General features: G+C 43.2%; 1 protein-coding gene across 4 annotated transcripts in view; it reads right to left on the reverse strand.

Moving 5' to 3' along the window:
• LOC311035326 (exocyst complex component 6B-like) overlaps positions 1-18,535 on the reverse strand; it is a 126,519-nt gene that overhangs the window by 79,359 nt on the left and 28,625 nt on the right. For all 4 annotated transcript variants that reach the window (XR_014599697.1, XR_014599698.1, XR_014599699.1 and 1 more), the window contains exons 7-8: positions 2,869-3,033; positions 1,256-1,324 (exon numbers count right to left, since the gene is read on the reverse strand). Coding sequence is in view for 1 of the 4 variants with exons in the window: in XM_084043461.1 (XP_083899587.1) it covers positions 1,256-1,324; positions 2,869-3,033 (234 nt within the window). In the remaining 3 variants the exon portion in view is untranslated. The remainder of the gene's footprint in view (positions 1-1,255; positions 1,325-2,868; positions 3,034-18,535) is intronic.

Raw genomic sequence — 18,535 nt, forward strand, 5'->3', positions numbered from 1 at the left:
GAGCTGAATGCAGGGGGGGCCTAGAATAGAGCCCTGGGGGACAACACTAAGTATAGGGTTTAAGTGGTTACTGAATTATGTTCGTCTGATTGTCTGTCTGTCTGACTGACTGTCTGTCTCTATCTCTCTCTATCACAGCGACAATTCTCTTCCTGCCCACCGGTCAGACCTAACAGATTTTTTGGAGGTTTCCTTTCATCCCCCTGTACGCTGTGACTGGAGTGTTCCAAGGGTCTGCACTCCCCCCCCCCCCCCCCCCCTTTAACCTTTACACCAAATCCCATGGCCCTCTGTTTACAAGTTCTAATATCGCTGCTACGCAGACGACACAGATTATTCTATTGAAGACTATTTTATACTTTGTTGCACAACGGTAGCTTTATTGATCCCACAGGGAAAATTCAATTGGCATGAATTAGTGCAGTTATGCATAACATAGAGTCTGGCGTAGCTACAATACTATTACACACCTCCCAATGCTTAATAGAGAGAATATATTTGACAATATCTAAAACTAACTTAGTTAGTTATATATAGGCTTCGACTATTTAGATTTACAGGCTAACATTTCGCGGGGGGGGGGTGTCACATCCGCTTTACCCCCGGATAATTTTCAGTCCAGTTTCAGATTGAGAGTGAGCCTGCCGTTCGAACTGCAATGGGGAGTTCGTACCACAGTTTGGGAGCCAGAAGGAAGACGAGTCTGGGACGTGTGGAGCGTTGTCCCGGATGTTTTAGGGAAGGTTCTGACAGCTTCCCTGTGTTAGCTGATCTGAGTGAGCGGGAGGGGGTTGTAGGGTTGGATCAGGCTTTGAAGATATACGTTACACAAACAGGAGATAGGCTCCTGCCCCTATGGGCCACATGGCTCGGCAAGGCATTACAGTATAGTACAAACGATCTGGGTTTCCTGTGATGGACAGACACAGTGAGCCAACCGGTGAAGAGGAACCACACAGTGCTGTTACTGAAGCAACCAAGTGTGTGCTTGCAGGGGCGGGGTTATGGGGGGGGGGGCATGGGTGAAAACATTACAGCTATAAAATAACGGAGAGGGGAGGAGAGGAGAGGAGAGGAGAGGAGAGGAGGAATGAAGGAGAAAAGAGGAGGAGATAGGTAGAAAGAACAAAGAGGACAGGGTTGAGAGGAGAGAAGAGTAGAAAACAGGAGGATAAAAGAGGATAGGAGAGAGGCAGGAGGAGAGATGGAAAAAGAGGAGGAAAAAGGAGGGGGCCAGCGGAGGAGGTGAACTCACCAGTACAGTGTAGATGTGCAGACAGTGATAGACAGGAGAGAAGTCTACTAAGTCCTGAGGTCCTGGAACCTGGAGGGGGAGAGGGAGGGAGAGATTTAAACACACCACACACAGGCACCTGACACTACCATTTTAACCACATGAACGCTATATAATGTGTTGACCAGGTTCCCCAGGGGTCTGCTTTTTTTTCTCCGATCTACAGTACACGAATTCTCTTTGGGCAAAAACTAGCTGATCTACAAGTTCAAAATGCTGTGTTCTGTACTTTTGTAATGAGCAACAAATTAAAATCTTCAATCTTCAGAGAGAGAGAGAGAGAGAGAGAGAGAGAGAGAGAGAGAGAGAGAGAGAGAGAGAGAGAGAGAGAGAGAGAGAGAGAGAGAGAGAGAATGAGGGAATGTTCCATTAGATGGAGTCAGTAAGGAGAGAGAAAGAAAGAAAGGAAAACGAAAGGAACAAAACTAAAGAAAACTAAGAAAACCTAAAGCAATACAGAGAGTGAGTGGAGGGTCAGCATCACAGTAACCATCGGACACAGCCAGAAGGGGTCGTGACCCTGTCCCCTGCCATGCCGTTGTTTGTTCCAGCCAAGGTCTTGCTACACCCAGAAAAAGGTTGTGTCAAGGTTTCAGGAAGTCAAATAAAAAACCCAGTAGTGTCCCCGAGAGTCCAGTGTGTGCGAGTGCCCGTAAAAGGTGACAAGTTCACATCTATTCAAGTCATTTAATCGTTCTTTCTCTTTGCGTTCGCTCTGCGTCTCCCCGATGAGCGAGCGACAACAATGGTCGAGGAAGAAGAAGAACGTATGCATCTGGTCCGGTCGGGGGTTCAGGGTCATTCAGGACTCCATTGTTTTGTTGTTTCGTGAACAAGTCGATAATACTCACACATGCAAAAAGTCAAAATGGCACGCCCTCATTGTTTTCCACGGCGGTGGCTCTTGAAGCGCCCCCAGGGGTCCCAACAAGAGGAACAGTTTAATTTCACTATTATTTCACCTGTTAGAAGTTTATCCCAATGAGAGAATGTTTCAGAATGACTTTGGGTGCTCGGGTGGCGCAGTGGTAAGGTATATTATCCACCACCACGGAGGTTGGAGGTTCGAATCCACTGCGGTGCATCCGGCTTTGTCGAGCGTCTATACGAACACAATTGGCCCGTGTTCGGGGGAGGGAAGGGGAGGGTGCAAATTGTCAATGCATGTAATCCTATCACTGGCAGGTTAGTCAGTAGGATACAACAGCAGTGACAACACATAAATGTGTGTGGGGAGGAATAAATTGCCATAATAACTAAATTGAGGAGAAATAAGAGTTAGCTGAACACATATGTTCTGCTCAAGAGCTTTTAAAAGAAGTGTCAGCAGCCAAAGTGGGCCTAATGCTGAATGCCAAGAAGACAGAATGCCTGCTCCTGAGTGAAGACTCAGATCATACAACCATCCACTCCATGAACCCATTCAATCCGGGAACACATCTGTGTCATTTTAGATTTCTTCGGCTATTTAAAAAAAATCTTGAACATTTGTACAACCTTTGAAAATATATATATATATTTTATAGCGAACATTTGCAACAAAAATCTTTGCTTTCGGGTGTGTGCGTCCTCACCTCTTCCTCCTCCTCATCCTCTACATCCAGAATCCCAGAGTCCTGTTCCGTCATTGGACTGCTGCCCTGTCCGTCAAACTCCATCCAGCCCTTCCTGCTACGGCGACCAATCACAGCCCTCGGCTGCATGGCCACGGAACTGTCCAGCGAGCGCTGGTGCTGCGCCTACAGCCAACACACACACACACACACACACACACACACACACACACACTCAATTTTAAAGCATTAGTATATATGTAACCAATCAAACTAATCGATAGTGTTTAGTTTTCATAAAATCGATGTTCTAAATTGATTGAAAATAGCAGTGCTACATTCTCACAATGTGACGCATTGAGATATAGTAGATTTTCGAGTATATTGTATCGGTTGAGAGACAGAGAGACAAACAAAGTGTGTGAAAGCGATGGAGAATGACGTTAGAAGTATAGCTGTGAACGCAGCAGTGCACTGTGTGTAAAGTTTAGGCCAGAGGTTTTCAAAGTGGGGGCTAACGAGTTAATCTGACCTCACGGTGGACAGCAATTCTCATTTAGTGACAATCCCAGACGCTCCTAATCACGGCCATGCAAAATGGTCAGGTGTGAAAAAAAGTGAGAAGGATGCGTGGGAAAACACTTTCTTCCAGTGCATGACACTGCATCACTTTCACTTTGAGTGGGCAAACATCCTCTTTCGCTTTGAGTAGCAGGGAATCACTCAAATATTGAAATATTGTGTTTGTTGCAACATGTTGCAATATTAAAAAAAAGTTGGCAAAGTTGAGTAGGCAAGCATCCTCTTTCGCTTTGATTAGGCAAGCATCCTCTTTCGCTTTGAGTATAGGCACATTTTGCCAAAAGGTGACACGTTTGAATGCCTGTAAACAGATGGCTGCTGGCTCCAGAGGCCATCACAATGCTCAAGCCACTCCCAAAAACACAACATGTGCTGACAAGACAGTGCAGCTTCATCAATCAACTCACCCCAGCTCAGAGGAGCTGTGGAGCATAGTGATGGGGTACAGTATGGTTCAGTACTGTTGAGTTTAGTTATTTAATTCGTTTTTTTAATAGAATCTTGATAGAGACCTCATTTAAGTTAGGGGTACGACCAGATAAGCATAGGCTTCATTCCTACTCCTTTTCAACGATGACTGTTACTGGATTGGAATTATGATTATTATTATTGTGCATTATTTAGTTTTTAATGTATTATTATTGTGTATTATTTATGTGTATTATATATGTGTAGAATGTTCAAAATAAACATCCATTCACAGCAACCAAAAGACTACAGGTGTGGTTTGTTCTCAACCCTACATAGTCGTGTCTCTCCCCCAGTTGGTAACACTGACACACATTTCCATTGCTCACCATCACTCCTTTTTTCAGAATTTGAAGCTGGAAGCAACAGAAGATATCAGGATTTGGAGCCAGTGTGCCACTACATGCCTGCCATGCTATGCCCCTGCCGAACCAAGCTAGTCAGCCTGGCATGCCGTGCCCCTGCCTAACCAAGTTAGCTATCCTGCCACTATATTAGAGGATTTGTGAACTGTTAGGTTAAATAATGGAATATAACCACCCTAAGCACTACTCAACCACCCTAAGGACTACTAACCATTGAGTTTCCTGTACCGAGTGGACCTCTGACATACTGTAGACCTACTGCACATATAAACGGAGCTGCTACCGTAAACACATTTTTAATCTGAGGCTTATTGGAATACTATTTAAATAGTTTGGGGGAAACTCCTGCTAATTGTCCCGAAAAAGACTCCAAAAGAATGCTGCTATTTGTTTAAAAAAAGCTTTATACCGTGTAGAACGTTGCAATGTGACATAGCTCTGTTTAACACAATGTTGTACCCCCTCCAACTACATACTTTCTTAAATTGTTTTTATTATGTTTGGACACTGGAAATGTAAACGTATGTTTTCTCATGCCAATAAAGCTCCTTTGAATTGAATTGACCTCTGCAGAGGCATGCCATAATAAAAATAAATAAAAAGAAACTTGTCGAGTAGATTCAACTTTCCTTCAGATCTAACCTGAAACATACTGTTCATACTCTTGAGAGAGGGAGAAAAGACAGATCTGACAAGAAAACACACAGGCGAAGAAAGACAGATTCCATCATTCTCAGTATTAGAGGTGAAGACCTGAACGCAGAGATGGAAAGAATGTATGTGCTGAACAGTTCATACAAACAGGTGTGTTTTATTTGCCTAATTTGTTTGTCCATCTGCCTTTCAGTTTTGCCAAGTACAAATGGATTTGCATATGGAAAGGAATGCCATATGCAAATGAGGTTTATACCATCGAAGTGACTGGAGAGACATGAGGCACGGAAAGAATTTGAGCTAGAGGACGCAAAGATAAACACAAATATAAACAGGTCCATTTTCGGGGGAACTTAAGTGTACCGTGATGCTCCAGGCTTTGCGGGAGAGAGAGAGAGAGAGAGAGGATTCTGATAAGTCAACCTCCCAGTTAAACAGAAACAGGAGGGATGTGGTCAGGAGTAACAGACAAACTCTATTAGAACCGAGGTAGAATATCTGCCGTTTATGTCTGCAAAGAAACACCATTATCATTTCAGGTTGGGATGAGACACGGCAGCAAGAGGACTTTTTCTTTTTTTTTTACCGACAGGCAGGTATATTCCATAACTGAACTGGAAGAAATGTTATAATTTTCTTGGAGACACACCGTTCTCATGTGGATCTGAGATCCACATGAGAACGGTGTCTCTCCAATGTGGATCTCGGAATATATGTGGCCAGCCTGTGACGTCAGTCATCTATGATGTATGACTCCTGATCAGTTTTAGACATTTAGCCGATCAGAGCCCAATTAACTGCCGCTATGAAATTAGAGTGACATATTTGAAAACATAACATAACATAAACATAATGAGAGAAAAAAGGGTGGAGGTGCTTCTGTGGCCTACTATACTGGCAGTGTGCACAGGAAATATGGCGCTGAATGGTCCAGTAGTTTGTGAGATTAGCTCCAGACAACAGACAGACAGACAGACAGACAGACAGAGACACATAGAATGACCCTCTCACAAACAGAGACAGTCATGCATTAAAAAAATGCAATTAATAAACACAGTAAAACCAAAATAAACCCACTTTATGGTCACAGCACGTCTCAGTATTATTACTCTCAGTTGTAAATACAAGGTATGAAGAGAAAGATACGAGGACATGTGAATGACGATCTAAAGGGCTTTTTTTTAAACCTATGTTCTGGCTTGGGTCAGCGGGGGTCACAGTCGCACTGCGCTTCTCATGTGAACACACAGACAGACAGTCGCTCTGTGAGTTAGCTGCATGCGACCTAAAGGGCTGTCACTATTACAAATTTAAGTTGACGATTAATTGTCACTCAAATAATTGCGATTAACGATTTAATTGTGTGTTTGACATTGCACATTGGAACATATGAATACAAAATATTTCAGTTTGCCTTTTATACTTCGTAATCAAAAATTGCACAGGGCAGATGACAAATAACTTAAATATATAAACAGGAATTGTTGACATTTATTCATTTTAAACAAAAATAGCTGATCTACAAGCTTACAACCCGTCACAAAGTTACACACGCTTGTAGATCTGCTATTTCTGCTTTTTTTTATATTTGAAAATGCGTGAAAAAATGTCAACATGGAAACAAATATGACGATTCTGCAAATATAATTGCGATTATCTGAAATAATCGCGATTAGACGATTATTATGTAATAATTATGACAGGCCTAGCGAGCTACACCTGCTTCAGCTGCAGTCAAATCATTGTCCTGCGCGTCGAGTAGAAAGAATGGTGACCACAATACAGCTTTTGTCGCGGGCGGGCGCGCGTGAAACGACCACGAACGCGACAGTTTCACGGGAGTGCGCCACGCTTGGCATCGTCTCCGCCTGCCAAGATTGTGTGCCCGTGCCTCCCCTATACCTGCGCACTCGCCTCTCATTGAAAATGAATTACTAGGCACGTCAGTCACTTTCCGTGTGAAAGGCCCTTAACGGCAGCCTAAAAAAACAAAACAATGGAACACAAAAACGCTCTCACACACACGAGACAAAACCATTGCTGGCCGTGCTCTGGAGCTCTGGAGAGCTTTAACCCATTAAGACCGGGAATGCATCCGTGTCATTTTTTTTCATATTCTCAAACTTTGATGTCAAGGACCCCCTAAATGATACGTATTTGGCCACGGACCCCCATATCAAAACATTTTGTTCCAGGGACCCCCAGAGACAATAGATAAAATATATATATTCAAAGATTTGCAAAAATGTTCATGATTTTTCAATAGCAGAGCTACAAGCTCATTGCGCGGCACTCGGTGGCGCGCTATGAGCTTGTAGATCTGCATTTTTTGAATAGCCAAAGAAATGTAAAAATGACACAGATGCGTTCCCCGTCTTAATGGGTTAAGCCCCGAGTTCCCACGGCCGGCACCACCACACACGCACACCTCAAGACTTCATATTATTCTGTTGCTGGAGGAAAAAAAAACGCTTCTTTGGCAGATCGAAGCGGGCAGTCGGGCGTGTTTCACCTCCGCCGTCGCTTCCTGTGTACGGGGCGAGCAGGCACGTCATGGGACGCCTAAAAGCTACCGGACGGACGTCAATTGTGATGTACCCATATGTCCACGTCTTGATGTTGCTCCTTCTACCTAGGCTGAGAAAGGTAATGAGAAAAACTGGTGTGCACACAAGTGTGTGTGTGTGTGTGTGTGTGTGTGTGTGTGTGTGTGTGTGTGTGTGTGTGCGCGCGCGCGCGCGCGCGCGCTCGCGCGTGCGCCCGGAAGAACACAATATTAGCGAGGCAGAAGAATACAATGCCATCTTTGATCTGCTGCCCACAAACACAAGACTAAATAATGAGTCATATAAAACAATAACTACAGACACCATGGAGATCCACACACACACACACACACACACACACACACACACACACAATATTGCGTAAAAGGCATTATGTATGTGATCTAATGATCTACAAAAAAACATCCACGCAATCTCTCCCCAACCACTTGTGAGGAACAGAGGATCCGGTGTGAAGCGCATAGTGCATCAGCCTCATAATCACAATGTCAAGACGGTTCAAATCCATCTGGAGGCCTGGGTTACATCATGCTTGTTCATTTCATCTCTCTCTCTCTCTCTCTCTCACTCTCTCTCTCGCTGCAGTGTTCTGTCAAAATAAACAAAAAACTAAACAAAAAAATCTTTAAAAGGTCCCATATGGTCAAAATGTGTTTTCCTGTGTTTCGCATTGTTTTGCGCTCAGAGGGCTGATAAAACACTGTGATAGTGTGAAAACTTGTGCTGTTTTGCGGGTCAGCTACCCAAACAAAGTCATTTTTTTTTTCTTCCTTGAATTTTCTGTGAGCTTGTAGAGCCACCATTTTGGCCGAATAGCCGTCAATTTTCGCCTAATGTTTGCCTATTATGACATCCAGAGAATAGGGACGCTCTGGGTTTGTGTGGTTAATAGAACCGTGGCTGCAGGACCGCCTGTGCAACTTGAAACTCAATTAAAGCTGAAGGGAAAATTGGAGCCATCTAATGTTGGCATAAAATGAGCAGTAAATGAGACATTAGAGGTAAATGTGTTTTTATCTAATTGTTGCTAGCCTAGCTGCTTTTGGCTACGGAGGAGAGTGGGTTGTCAAGGAGAAAGTGTGTGTGTTTTTTGGTTCCTAAATCTTGCCGGTTTGTGGCAGAAGATATGCGTGCGCGTGAATTACATACTACATCTAGCCCAGTAGTTCCTAAGTGAGATCATGAGGATATTGCAAGTGAGCCCCCAAATAATTTAGATTTTAGAACACTTAGATTTAATTGATAATATAACATTGTTTTTAAATGTCATGGTATGTATACATATATGTTTTGACCTTGAGTTTTCATTGTGATACAGATAAATAGGAACTTAAAGCATAGCCTACTACATTAGTTCCATTGATACAAGCCGGAACACAATCGATTGATTGACCATTAAAATAAACATGCTCTGAAATTATTGAGTGGGATCATGGGGGTCCCAAGCTATATTAGGTAATATATAAAAAAATCGGTTTAACCACTTTACACATCAGCCATTTCAAAATAGCATATGTAAGCTGACAACGCATCGCAATGAGACATGTGAGCTCGTCTAAAAAGAAAAAAGAAAGTTTGAACACATCTAGTATAATGATGATAATAAAGATGCTAATGTATGCGGTAGGAGACACAAAGGAAACTCTTTGTGTCTCCTACCTGATACCTTTGCATCTTTATTATTATCATCAAATTATTGGCTTAGGAATGCGACAAAAACAAAAAAAGAATCCATTAATTCAATGCTTCATGGGGTGTGTAATTGATAGAAAATAAACTACTCCTTCAAGGAGAGAGGCAGAGACCACTTCAGATTGAAGTGGTGAGAAGCAGCCTCGTCTGAAGTGTTATCATCACAGATGGTCAGCCTGCCCACCGCAAGACATCTGTGCCTCCTTTACGAACTCTGTCACTGAATGCGTCTTGTGGTTTCCAACGTGCGCACACACACAAACGAACCCGCTTCAGGCCCAAAAGAGACGATTGGGACAAAAAGACAACAATAACAAAGAGGGGGGGCATCATTATAAGATGAAAGCGCATTTTTTTCATTCTTTTGTGCGATGTTGTTTTGACCGTCGAACTTCCGTCAGCTCGTACGTCAACCGTTACGTCAAATAGTTCAAACCAAGTGTTTCAACTTATCCCACCGCCATTCCTCCAACAGCTGCATATTTGTGTCTCTGTGTGTATGTATGTGTTGTATGAGCTTTCTGAGATTCCTTTGAGCCATTTGTGAAGAGGTACCCCCCCCCCACCACACACACACACACCATCAATTAATTCCCAACACACTCATCATGCACTAACAAGTCCTGTTGCAGGTAGGAACCTTTTTGTCCCCAGCCCTTTGTGTCCCTAGGAGTGGGGTTCAGCGCGACACTGACAGGAGGTCAAGTGGAAGCTAGTGCGTCAGAGGGCGGGGGTTGAAGACGCTGGGAACAGAGGTGAGAAAAACAGAACGTGCATTTTTTTTTAACTCAAATGCCGAAGAGAAGGAGATACAGAATAATAGCATAACAAAGGAGAGTTAGGAGAAAGGGAGCAAAGAGGTGAATGAGAAGAGAGGGAAGAATGAGGAGAAGAGGGTGCAAACAGGGTGAGTGGAGAGCAGAGGAGGGATTAACTAAAGGGGTACAAAAGTGGAGAAGAAATTAATGAGAGAAAAAAAGATAAAGGGAATGACAACCAGAGGTGGAAAGTAAGTAAGTACACGTAGTCAAGTACTGCACTTGAGTAGCTTTCTTCCAATATTCCCAATTTTCAATACTTTTATTCCTACTCCACTACATCTCAGAGGCAAATATTGTACTTTTTAGTCCACTACATATGAAAACTTCAGTTACAAATTACTGTGCAGATTCATCATTTTTATTATTACTAGACACACATTAACCATTTAAGCCCTATACTTTGGATATTCAAAAATAGCCTTTCAACAGATCGGCAATTTTCTGAAGATGGGGGTTAGGGGACAAACTTCTACTTTGTTACAGGGAGCCGGCTACGGGACAACCAGAAGAAAAGAGGAAATGAGGATAAACAGGAAGGAGCTTCTACAAACCGTTAGGCCCCTAAAAGACTGTGCCTCTCTCAAGCTCGCTCTCTCTGGGTATTCAGTGTTTCTCAGGCTCTCTCTCTATGGGTATTCAGTGTTTCCACTGTGGCGCTGCCGCAACGCTGTGCCGCGCTAAATATGCGCCGGGGCGGCTTGGACTCAGCCCACTTCAAGGGGATCTGGCCCGTCCCTCCGTGTAGCTGCGGTGCGAGGCCGACGACTGACGAAAATCACAAGTGAAAAGAGTAAAGCTGTGGCGCTCAGCGCGCTGACAGGCATGTTCTGACAGTTACCGTCCCGTCTGTCTCTCTGACAGACGCACGCTTTCTGTTGTGGTGAAATCGCGCTGACTCGTGGAAAAGAATAATGTCCTCCTCGTAATCGTTTTTTTTGGGGGGGTTTATTGTTTTTTGTTGGTTTTTAATCAAAAGGGGTGAGAGAGATTTGTCAAGGCTATGAGCTGAGAGTCGGCGCAATGTTTGCGGTCGAAGCGGTATACGGCCGCGCTTTGGTGCCAAGTGATTGACTGTGTGAGAAACACTTCAAGCTAGAGAGACTGCCTTCTTTCCACGACGGCATGCAAAAGAAGTGAAGGCGTGTGCACAGTGAGAATCATTTTCTACGACATCTTGTGTATATATTTTTTGTACGCCGTCGCCGACCTGAGCGCACATACCGTATGACGTTAGCAAAATGTTAACGCAACGCATCGCTTAAAAGGACATTGTTGTGATTTCCAACATCACCTTTAACTCATTGAGTGCCATTAACGTGTTTCACGTGTTTTTACCGCTATGGCGCTGGGTGCCAATGACGTGTTTGACGTGTTTTTGAAAAAATAGTAAAAAAAAAACATGTTCAGAACCCAAGATATCATCATCTGAAGATGTGCAGCTCCATCCACTCCTTGTTTAACTTAGAACTGAAAAAGGTTGTATCTCGCTTCCTAAGCACTTTTTGTTTTCTGTGAAAAAAACTCTGGCACTTTTCAGAATTAATTCTGAAATAATTCTGGCAATCCTGGCACTCAATGAGTTAAGTAGGCATCTGTGTTGTTGGGCTAATGGTCCACTCCGTCTTCCGTGTGTCTGAAAGGCAGCTTTATTGTCACATCACAGGTTTACATGGTGTAAAGAAATGGGTGAAATGATTCTATTTGTGCGTGCTCCATCATTTAGCAGTATTCCAAGAGGAGAGAGAGGATATAGACAGAGTGAGAGCAGAAGAGAAAAGACAAAGAAACGCAGGGTAGAAACGGGTTAAATAAACTAATGAGATTTATACCTAATATACAGATAGCGTATATGATAGCAGGTATGTTATCAGAACATAGCATCATATGCAGGTGCTGTGCACACTGTTCTTTTAGAAACATTAGCATCATACAGGTACAAACCTGCAGGTGGAACAAGGTTCTCAAGGTGCTGTTCAATAGACCAGTTTGTGTTAAAGGAGTAGTTCACCCAAAACATTACTTATTTTCTATCAATTACACACCTCATGAAGCCTTGAATTCATGGAGAGTTTTTTTGTTTTTGTTGCATTCAGTAGGAGACTCAATTTAGTCTCTGGCGGTCATCAATTTATTGGCTTAGGAATGCGACAAAAACACAAAATAATTCAAGGCTTCATGGGGTGTGTAATTGATAGACAATGCGTACTTTTTTGGGTGAACTATTCCTATAAATCCACTTCAGGTGAAACCACGGCAGTTAAAATCTAGATTCAGTATATTGGACATTTTTTGAATTTTAATATGACATCGGTGTGGGCAATGAATGATCTAGCTGGTATCAATTATCTTAGGTTAAATGTTATTTTCATATACAGTAATGGTTTAATAGATGCAAAAAAAACTTAACACGGGAAAAAATGGCCTTTAACCCTACTTGCGGCACATTCTATAGGACAGTGGTTCTCAAAGTAGGGTCCAGGCCCGTCAGGGTTCCTTGAGAAGGTTTCAAATGGACCCTTACAGGTCTGTGACTCTGAGAGTGTGCACATGGAACCAAATGGACCTTGGTTCCATTTGTGCACTCTCAGAATTATGGTGGTCTTAAACATTTAACAGTTTGAGAACCACTGCTGTAAGAGACTGCCACAAGCATTTTATAGATGGTAGATTTGGTACAGATTTCTTTCCCCTAAGAATATTAGGTCATTTCATAGCATGATCAGTCTTAAGACACTGGATGCTGTGTTCTTCAGTGACGATTATGAACCATGAAGTTTTAGGTAATATTTTTTTGAGGAGGTGAAATGTAACTCTGAAGTTAAGTACAAAGTCGTATGGTTGACTTTTTGGCATTCACACAGTGAGGCCAGACATAATGGTATTCTATAGCACTGAACTGTGGAGCACCATTTGGCACAGACATGCACACTGACTGACACATACATGCACGCACACACACACACGAGAGCACGCACACACACATCTATTTTGGTTTATCCTTGTGATGGTTCAATACACCGAACCAGCAGGAGCCCTCCGCCACCCTCAGTGTGTGTGTGTGTGTGTGTGTGTGTGTGTGTGTGTGTGTGTGTGTGTGTGTGTGTGTGTGTGTGTGTGTGTGTGTGTGTGTGTGTGTGTGTGTGTGTGTGTTCAGTAACTAGATACAGGTAATCAATCTTCTTCCACTTCACAGACCTAGGAATCTGTTTCCTATTAGTGTGTGTGTGTGTGTGTGTGTGTGTGTGTGTGTGTGTGTGTGTGTGTGTGTGTGTGTGTGTGTGTGTGTGTGTGTGTGTGTGTGTGTGTGTGTGTGTGTGGAACGGGGGAACTCCTGAAATCGCAGCAGAAGCCCTGATCCCATCTCCTACCGAACGCCGAGAGGCAGGGAGGGAGACGGAGGGCAAAATGAAGACTGCAGGGAGGGGAAAAAAACTGAGGGATGGAGCAGGGGGAAGAACAGATGGAGAGAGAGATCGAGAGAGACAGAGAGACACACACACATGAGAGTGTAGCGGTTTGTATGTGTTGATGACATGTATTAATGTGAAATATTACATGCTCTACCACAATGGACCACATACTGTTTAAATGTCTGTCTAATAAAAGTATTCAATCAAAAAAGGTGAGACACAGACCGAGACAGAGAGAGAGACAGACAGAGTTGCTGATCAGACGATAATGATAACTGTGAATGGGCTATAATGAATATTTCCATAATAGATTCATCTTTTGATTGTTTTTCCCGGTTATTTCATTAATCTATACGATTAATTTAGACCTTTCGATATAGGTAAGCACTCATACTGATGCTGATAATGTCTAGAACATGAAACATGTGAGGAGAAGATGAGAGGGGGGGAGAGAGGGGGAGCGAGAGAGAGAGACGGAGGAAGAGAGAGAGAGAGAGGGAGAGACAGAGAGGGAGAGAAAGACAGACAGAAAGACTCTCTCCTTCTTGTTTGGTCTGTGGCAGCAGACAATGGCTCCATTATGTTCTCCTCTCCTCCCTTCCTTCCATCCATCCCTGCCCTGCCATCCTCTACTGCTCTGTCTACTCCTCCCTCTGCCCTCTCTCTCTCTCTCTCTCTCTCTCTCTCTCTCCATCCCTTCTCACCACCCCAGCCTCGTCCTCTTTCACTCTCTTAACACTCCTCTATCTCTCTCTCTCTCGCTCTCTTTATTTTCATATCTGTGTGGTAGAGAGGGCAGAGAACAGACTTACAACTAATTTAGACCAGAGGACTACAGAGACATGATGTCTGTGTGTGAGAAAGAGGGAGAGAGAGAGAGAGAGAGAAAGAGAGAGAGAGAGAGAGAGAAAGAGAGAAAGAGAGAAAGAGAGAAAGAGAAAGAGAGAGAGAAAGAGAGAGAGAAAGAAAGAGAGAAAGAGTGAAAGTAGAGAACAGAGAAAGACAAATAAAGAGGCATATGAGAGAGAGAGAGTGAGTGTGAGTGAGAGAGAGAGAATATTGGGAAGTGTTAAGTTAGTTTAGTTTGTTAAACAAACTAAACTAACTTAACTCCATCCCTCAGTTTAGTGTTGTGCCAACAATACTTGACTGCAAAGTTGCAATGTTACACAGCTCTGTTTACACTTGTCCTTATAGGGCTATATATCCTTAACTGTCTTATTTCTTGTTTGCTTTAATTGAACACTTTGCTTTGCCAATGTAAATGCATCTTTCCGATGCTAATAAAGACATGACGTGACATGGCAAACATATGTGTGAGAGGAGGTCATAATGAGTAAGAGACATTGAGAACAGTCATACTGTAGTTACTCCAGCCATTTACATACTGAATGTATACATATATTATAAATACGCAAACAAACGCTTCAATCGAGCCTGCATGCGGCACGCAGCTGGTTGTGAAGCAGAGCTGACCACTGGATGACACAGAGCTGACCACTGGATGGCACAGAGCTGACCACTGGACCGGTACACAATACCGGTACAGGTGGAAGTGCAGACTGGAGAGTCAACACCAGGCGGCAAGCATTCGATTTTTTAAATGAATTATTATCATTATTATTATTAATGCTGCGGCTAAAGATTGAAATTACTCTGATGCACTTACTCGTATGTACATGAGATGTAACAGAGTGTGTGTGTGCGTGTGCGTGTGTGTGTGTGTGTGTGTGTGTGTGTGTGTGTGTGTGTGTGTGTGTGTGTGTGAGAGGGGGGTAATGCTGATAGTGAAAGAGGGATTTAACAAAAAGAAAAATGGACATAATCTGGTGGAAAGATGATAGGTGTGGATGAAGACTGCAAAGCTGAAAGACTGGGAATGCACGCACGCACACACACACACACACACAATCCCAGTTATGCTCACACACACATGCACAGCATCACACAACCACAAATGCACACACACACACCCGTGCACGCACACAGCCCTGGCACAGTGAAGGGTTCAGCTCCACCATGCGATCTAACAGCAGTATCAGCTATCAGGAGAACGTCCACACAGTGATTAGTGGTTTGGGGGAGCCAGCGGTTTAGCTTCTGCCCCCGAGACTGCAGCTGGATTATCCAAAGTATGGCATGGGGAACCCCCGGTGGGTCACCGAGGGGTCTGCGAGGGGCACCCGGGCCGCCCGCAGACAAAAACCAATGCTGCATGTATTCATGTGATTAGGTATGGATTACAGCTGCACGCTGCGATGCCCCGTCCGCCCTTCCTGCGCCGCTGGAGAGGCTCTGCAGGCACGCAGAATAAAGACCCTCAGAGTTCCGTGAACTGTGAGAGACCCTCGAGGGTCCGTTTTTGACACTCCCGTCCGTTGAGTGAACGCTAAAGCTCTGGGAGAAGTTAGCTAATATCACGATCAGGCAACGTGCGCTGCCAAGTGCGAGGTTAAGCGCGAGGAATTTTCTTTGGGTTGACAGCGTGACATCTCAATGAACGCTTAACGCAGAGCTACTGACTGAGAGCTTAACGCAGGAGAAATACTGACCGTTTGAGTGGTTAAAGAATATTTCAACCCCAAAATGACTTTTTCCCCCCCCTATCAATTACTCACCCTGTGAAGACTTGAATTCGTGGAGATTTACTGTTTGTGTCGCATTCCTTCATGGTGAAAGAACGTCGCAAAAATGAAGAGAATATTGATTAATTGAAGAAAAAAGGGGTTACGGAGAATCCCCCTTATATGGGCATTTCCTTAAAGGAGAAGTTCACCCCCAAAAATATGTATTTTCCATCAATTACACACCCTGTGAAGCCTTGAATTCATTGACATTTTTTTTTGTTTTTGTCCCATTGCTAAGCCAATAATTTGATGACAGGTTGAGTCTCCGGTAGGAGACTCAATGGAGACACTTCGAATCTCCTACTGGAGACTCCGCCATGAATGACGTATGATGCAGTGAGTGCACTGAGGGCTGCCCTATTATAAGTGAATCACGGATCACGGATATAGGCCAGTCAATGATAGAACAGGTTAGTTCAGTAATATCAGTATTTAACAGTAATGTTGATACTAAAGAGGAAATAGGAACACTTTGACTCCAAACCACTTAGTAAGACTCGAACTGACTCAACTCTGTCCCGTCATTGATTACTTGGGCACCCATTAAACTACCTCTAAGATGCTAAATCAGCCTTGACCAGACGATACTTGGGAAAGATTGCTGCCAGCACTAATAACATATTAGTCCTCCCCAACAAGGATTAACAAAAGCAAAACTATAATCAAAAATCTGTTAAATCACCTCCAAACGCAGTTCCATCCAAGTGTCTGGTCTGGATTCTCATTACTTCCAAAACACACGCATTTCAGTGGAAACTTTAGTATTGAAAACAGCCTCAAGCGAGGAACGTGCCTGAGTGTGCGCGTGGGGTTGAGTTCACATGCGCTCGCCCAGGAGTGTGTGCGTACGTCGTTTGTGCATGAGACTGTTTACACCGGAAGTGCTATAAAATATTAAGGTTTCCACAAAAACGACACAGACCGGATACACTTTCATTAAACTCTGAGAGCAATGTTGGTTCTTATAAATGTTTTTTTTACATAGTTTTGCTGGTGTTAAGCCTGGACACCTATTTTCTTTATAAGCATTCTCTTCGTTCTTGGGATTCTTCATTCACTAATTTTGACAGTAATTTTTTTTTTCCGTTTTAGTCATAGCCTTTTGAATAAAATTCCATTTACTCTTTAGTCCTATTTTAGTCGACTGAAATGTTTTAGTTTTAGTCTAGTTTTATTTGACTAAATATGAGATTTCTATCGACTAAATCTACAGTTGATTTAGTCGACTAAAATGTATTTTAGGGAGCCAAGATGCCGTTATAATGCCTGATTTATACTTATACTCGGAAATAGCAGATCTACAAGCTGTGAGCTTGTAGATCGGTTATTTCCGTAGCACGACACCCGAGCGCAACCAAGCCTAAAATGTCTTCACTAGTCCTCCATTACATTTTAGTTAGGGGTGTCACGATTAATTGATATTCGATTCTGCGATTTATTGCGATTTTCTACGCCAAATCACTTCAATGCAGCCAGATCATGTCAGGCAGTCTTTCTGACATTGATTTCAGACAAATTTCCAGTGAAAAAGGTACTAACTTATTTTTTATTTATTTTTTTATTATTTATTTTTAAATGATTTTAATATTTTGAATCGATTTTTAAAATCGTGGCATTAAGAATCGCGATTTTTTCATGAATCGATTTTTTTTGACCATACCAAAGACAAAAAGACATTTTTTTGGTCATACCAAAGACAAAAAAAAAAAACCTGCCTCCCCGCTTGGCACTCAGCATTTAGGGTTGGATTGGGGGTTAGGACCTAGCCTCGCGTAGCCAGACTATATCACGGCATGGATATGAGTCCGGTGCTTCCATGAGGACGTTTTTTTCCCCAAGGAGCGGGATCAAAACAATGGCTCTGGACGCAATTGGTTAGACCTACAACCAACTACCAATTACAGTCTCCCATATTTTAATACTGGGTCCTGATTGGTCACCCAAGTCTTCTGGAGCAGGAAATGGATTCTCTATGGAGCGGTGCCAGACCCAAATCGCAGAGTGCAATTTTTTTTTGCACTCGCAGATTCGTCTGGTCCCAGGCTAGTTAGGACCCTGCAACATACTAGCTTCAAGTCCAGGGGGTGAACTTGTACATCAAGCTGCCTCACGCTACAGAAACAAGAGATAGACGCCTATGGCATTGGTTCTCAAAGTGGGTCCTTGAGAGAGTTCCAGGGGGTCCCCAGCTAAATGATGGATAGTTAGGAACCAAATGGATCCTTATGGGTCTGTAACTATGAGAGTGTACAAATGGAACCAAATGGACCCTAACGGGTCCATTTGGTTCCATTTGTACACTCTCAGAGTTAAATTAACAATGATTTTCTAATATGAATCGGGGTCCCAGATATAGAAATGCCATTACATGGGGGTCCGTAATGTCAAACCGGGGCTCCTTGACATTAAAATGGCTGAGAATCACTGCTAGAGCCGTAAAAATTACCTTCTCTTATGGGGGTCCCTGGCATATCTTTTCAAAAGGGTGTCCGCGGGCTAATA

This window comes from Gymnoscopelus microlampas (assembly GCF_963454915.1).
Source record: "Gymnoscopelus microlampas genome assembly, chromosome: 19".
Lineage (NCBI taxonomy): Eukaryota > Metazoa > Chordata > Actinopteri > Myctophiformes > Myctophidae > Gymnoscopelus > Gymnoscopelus microlampas.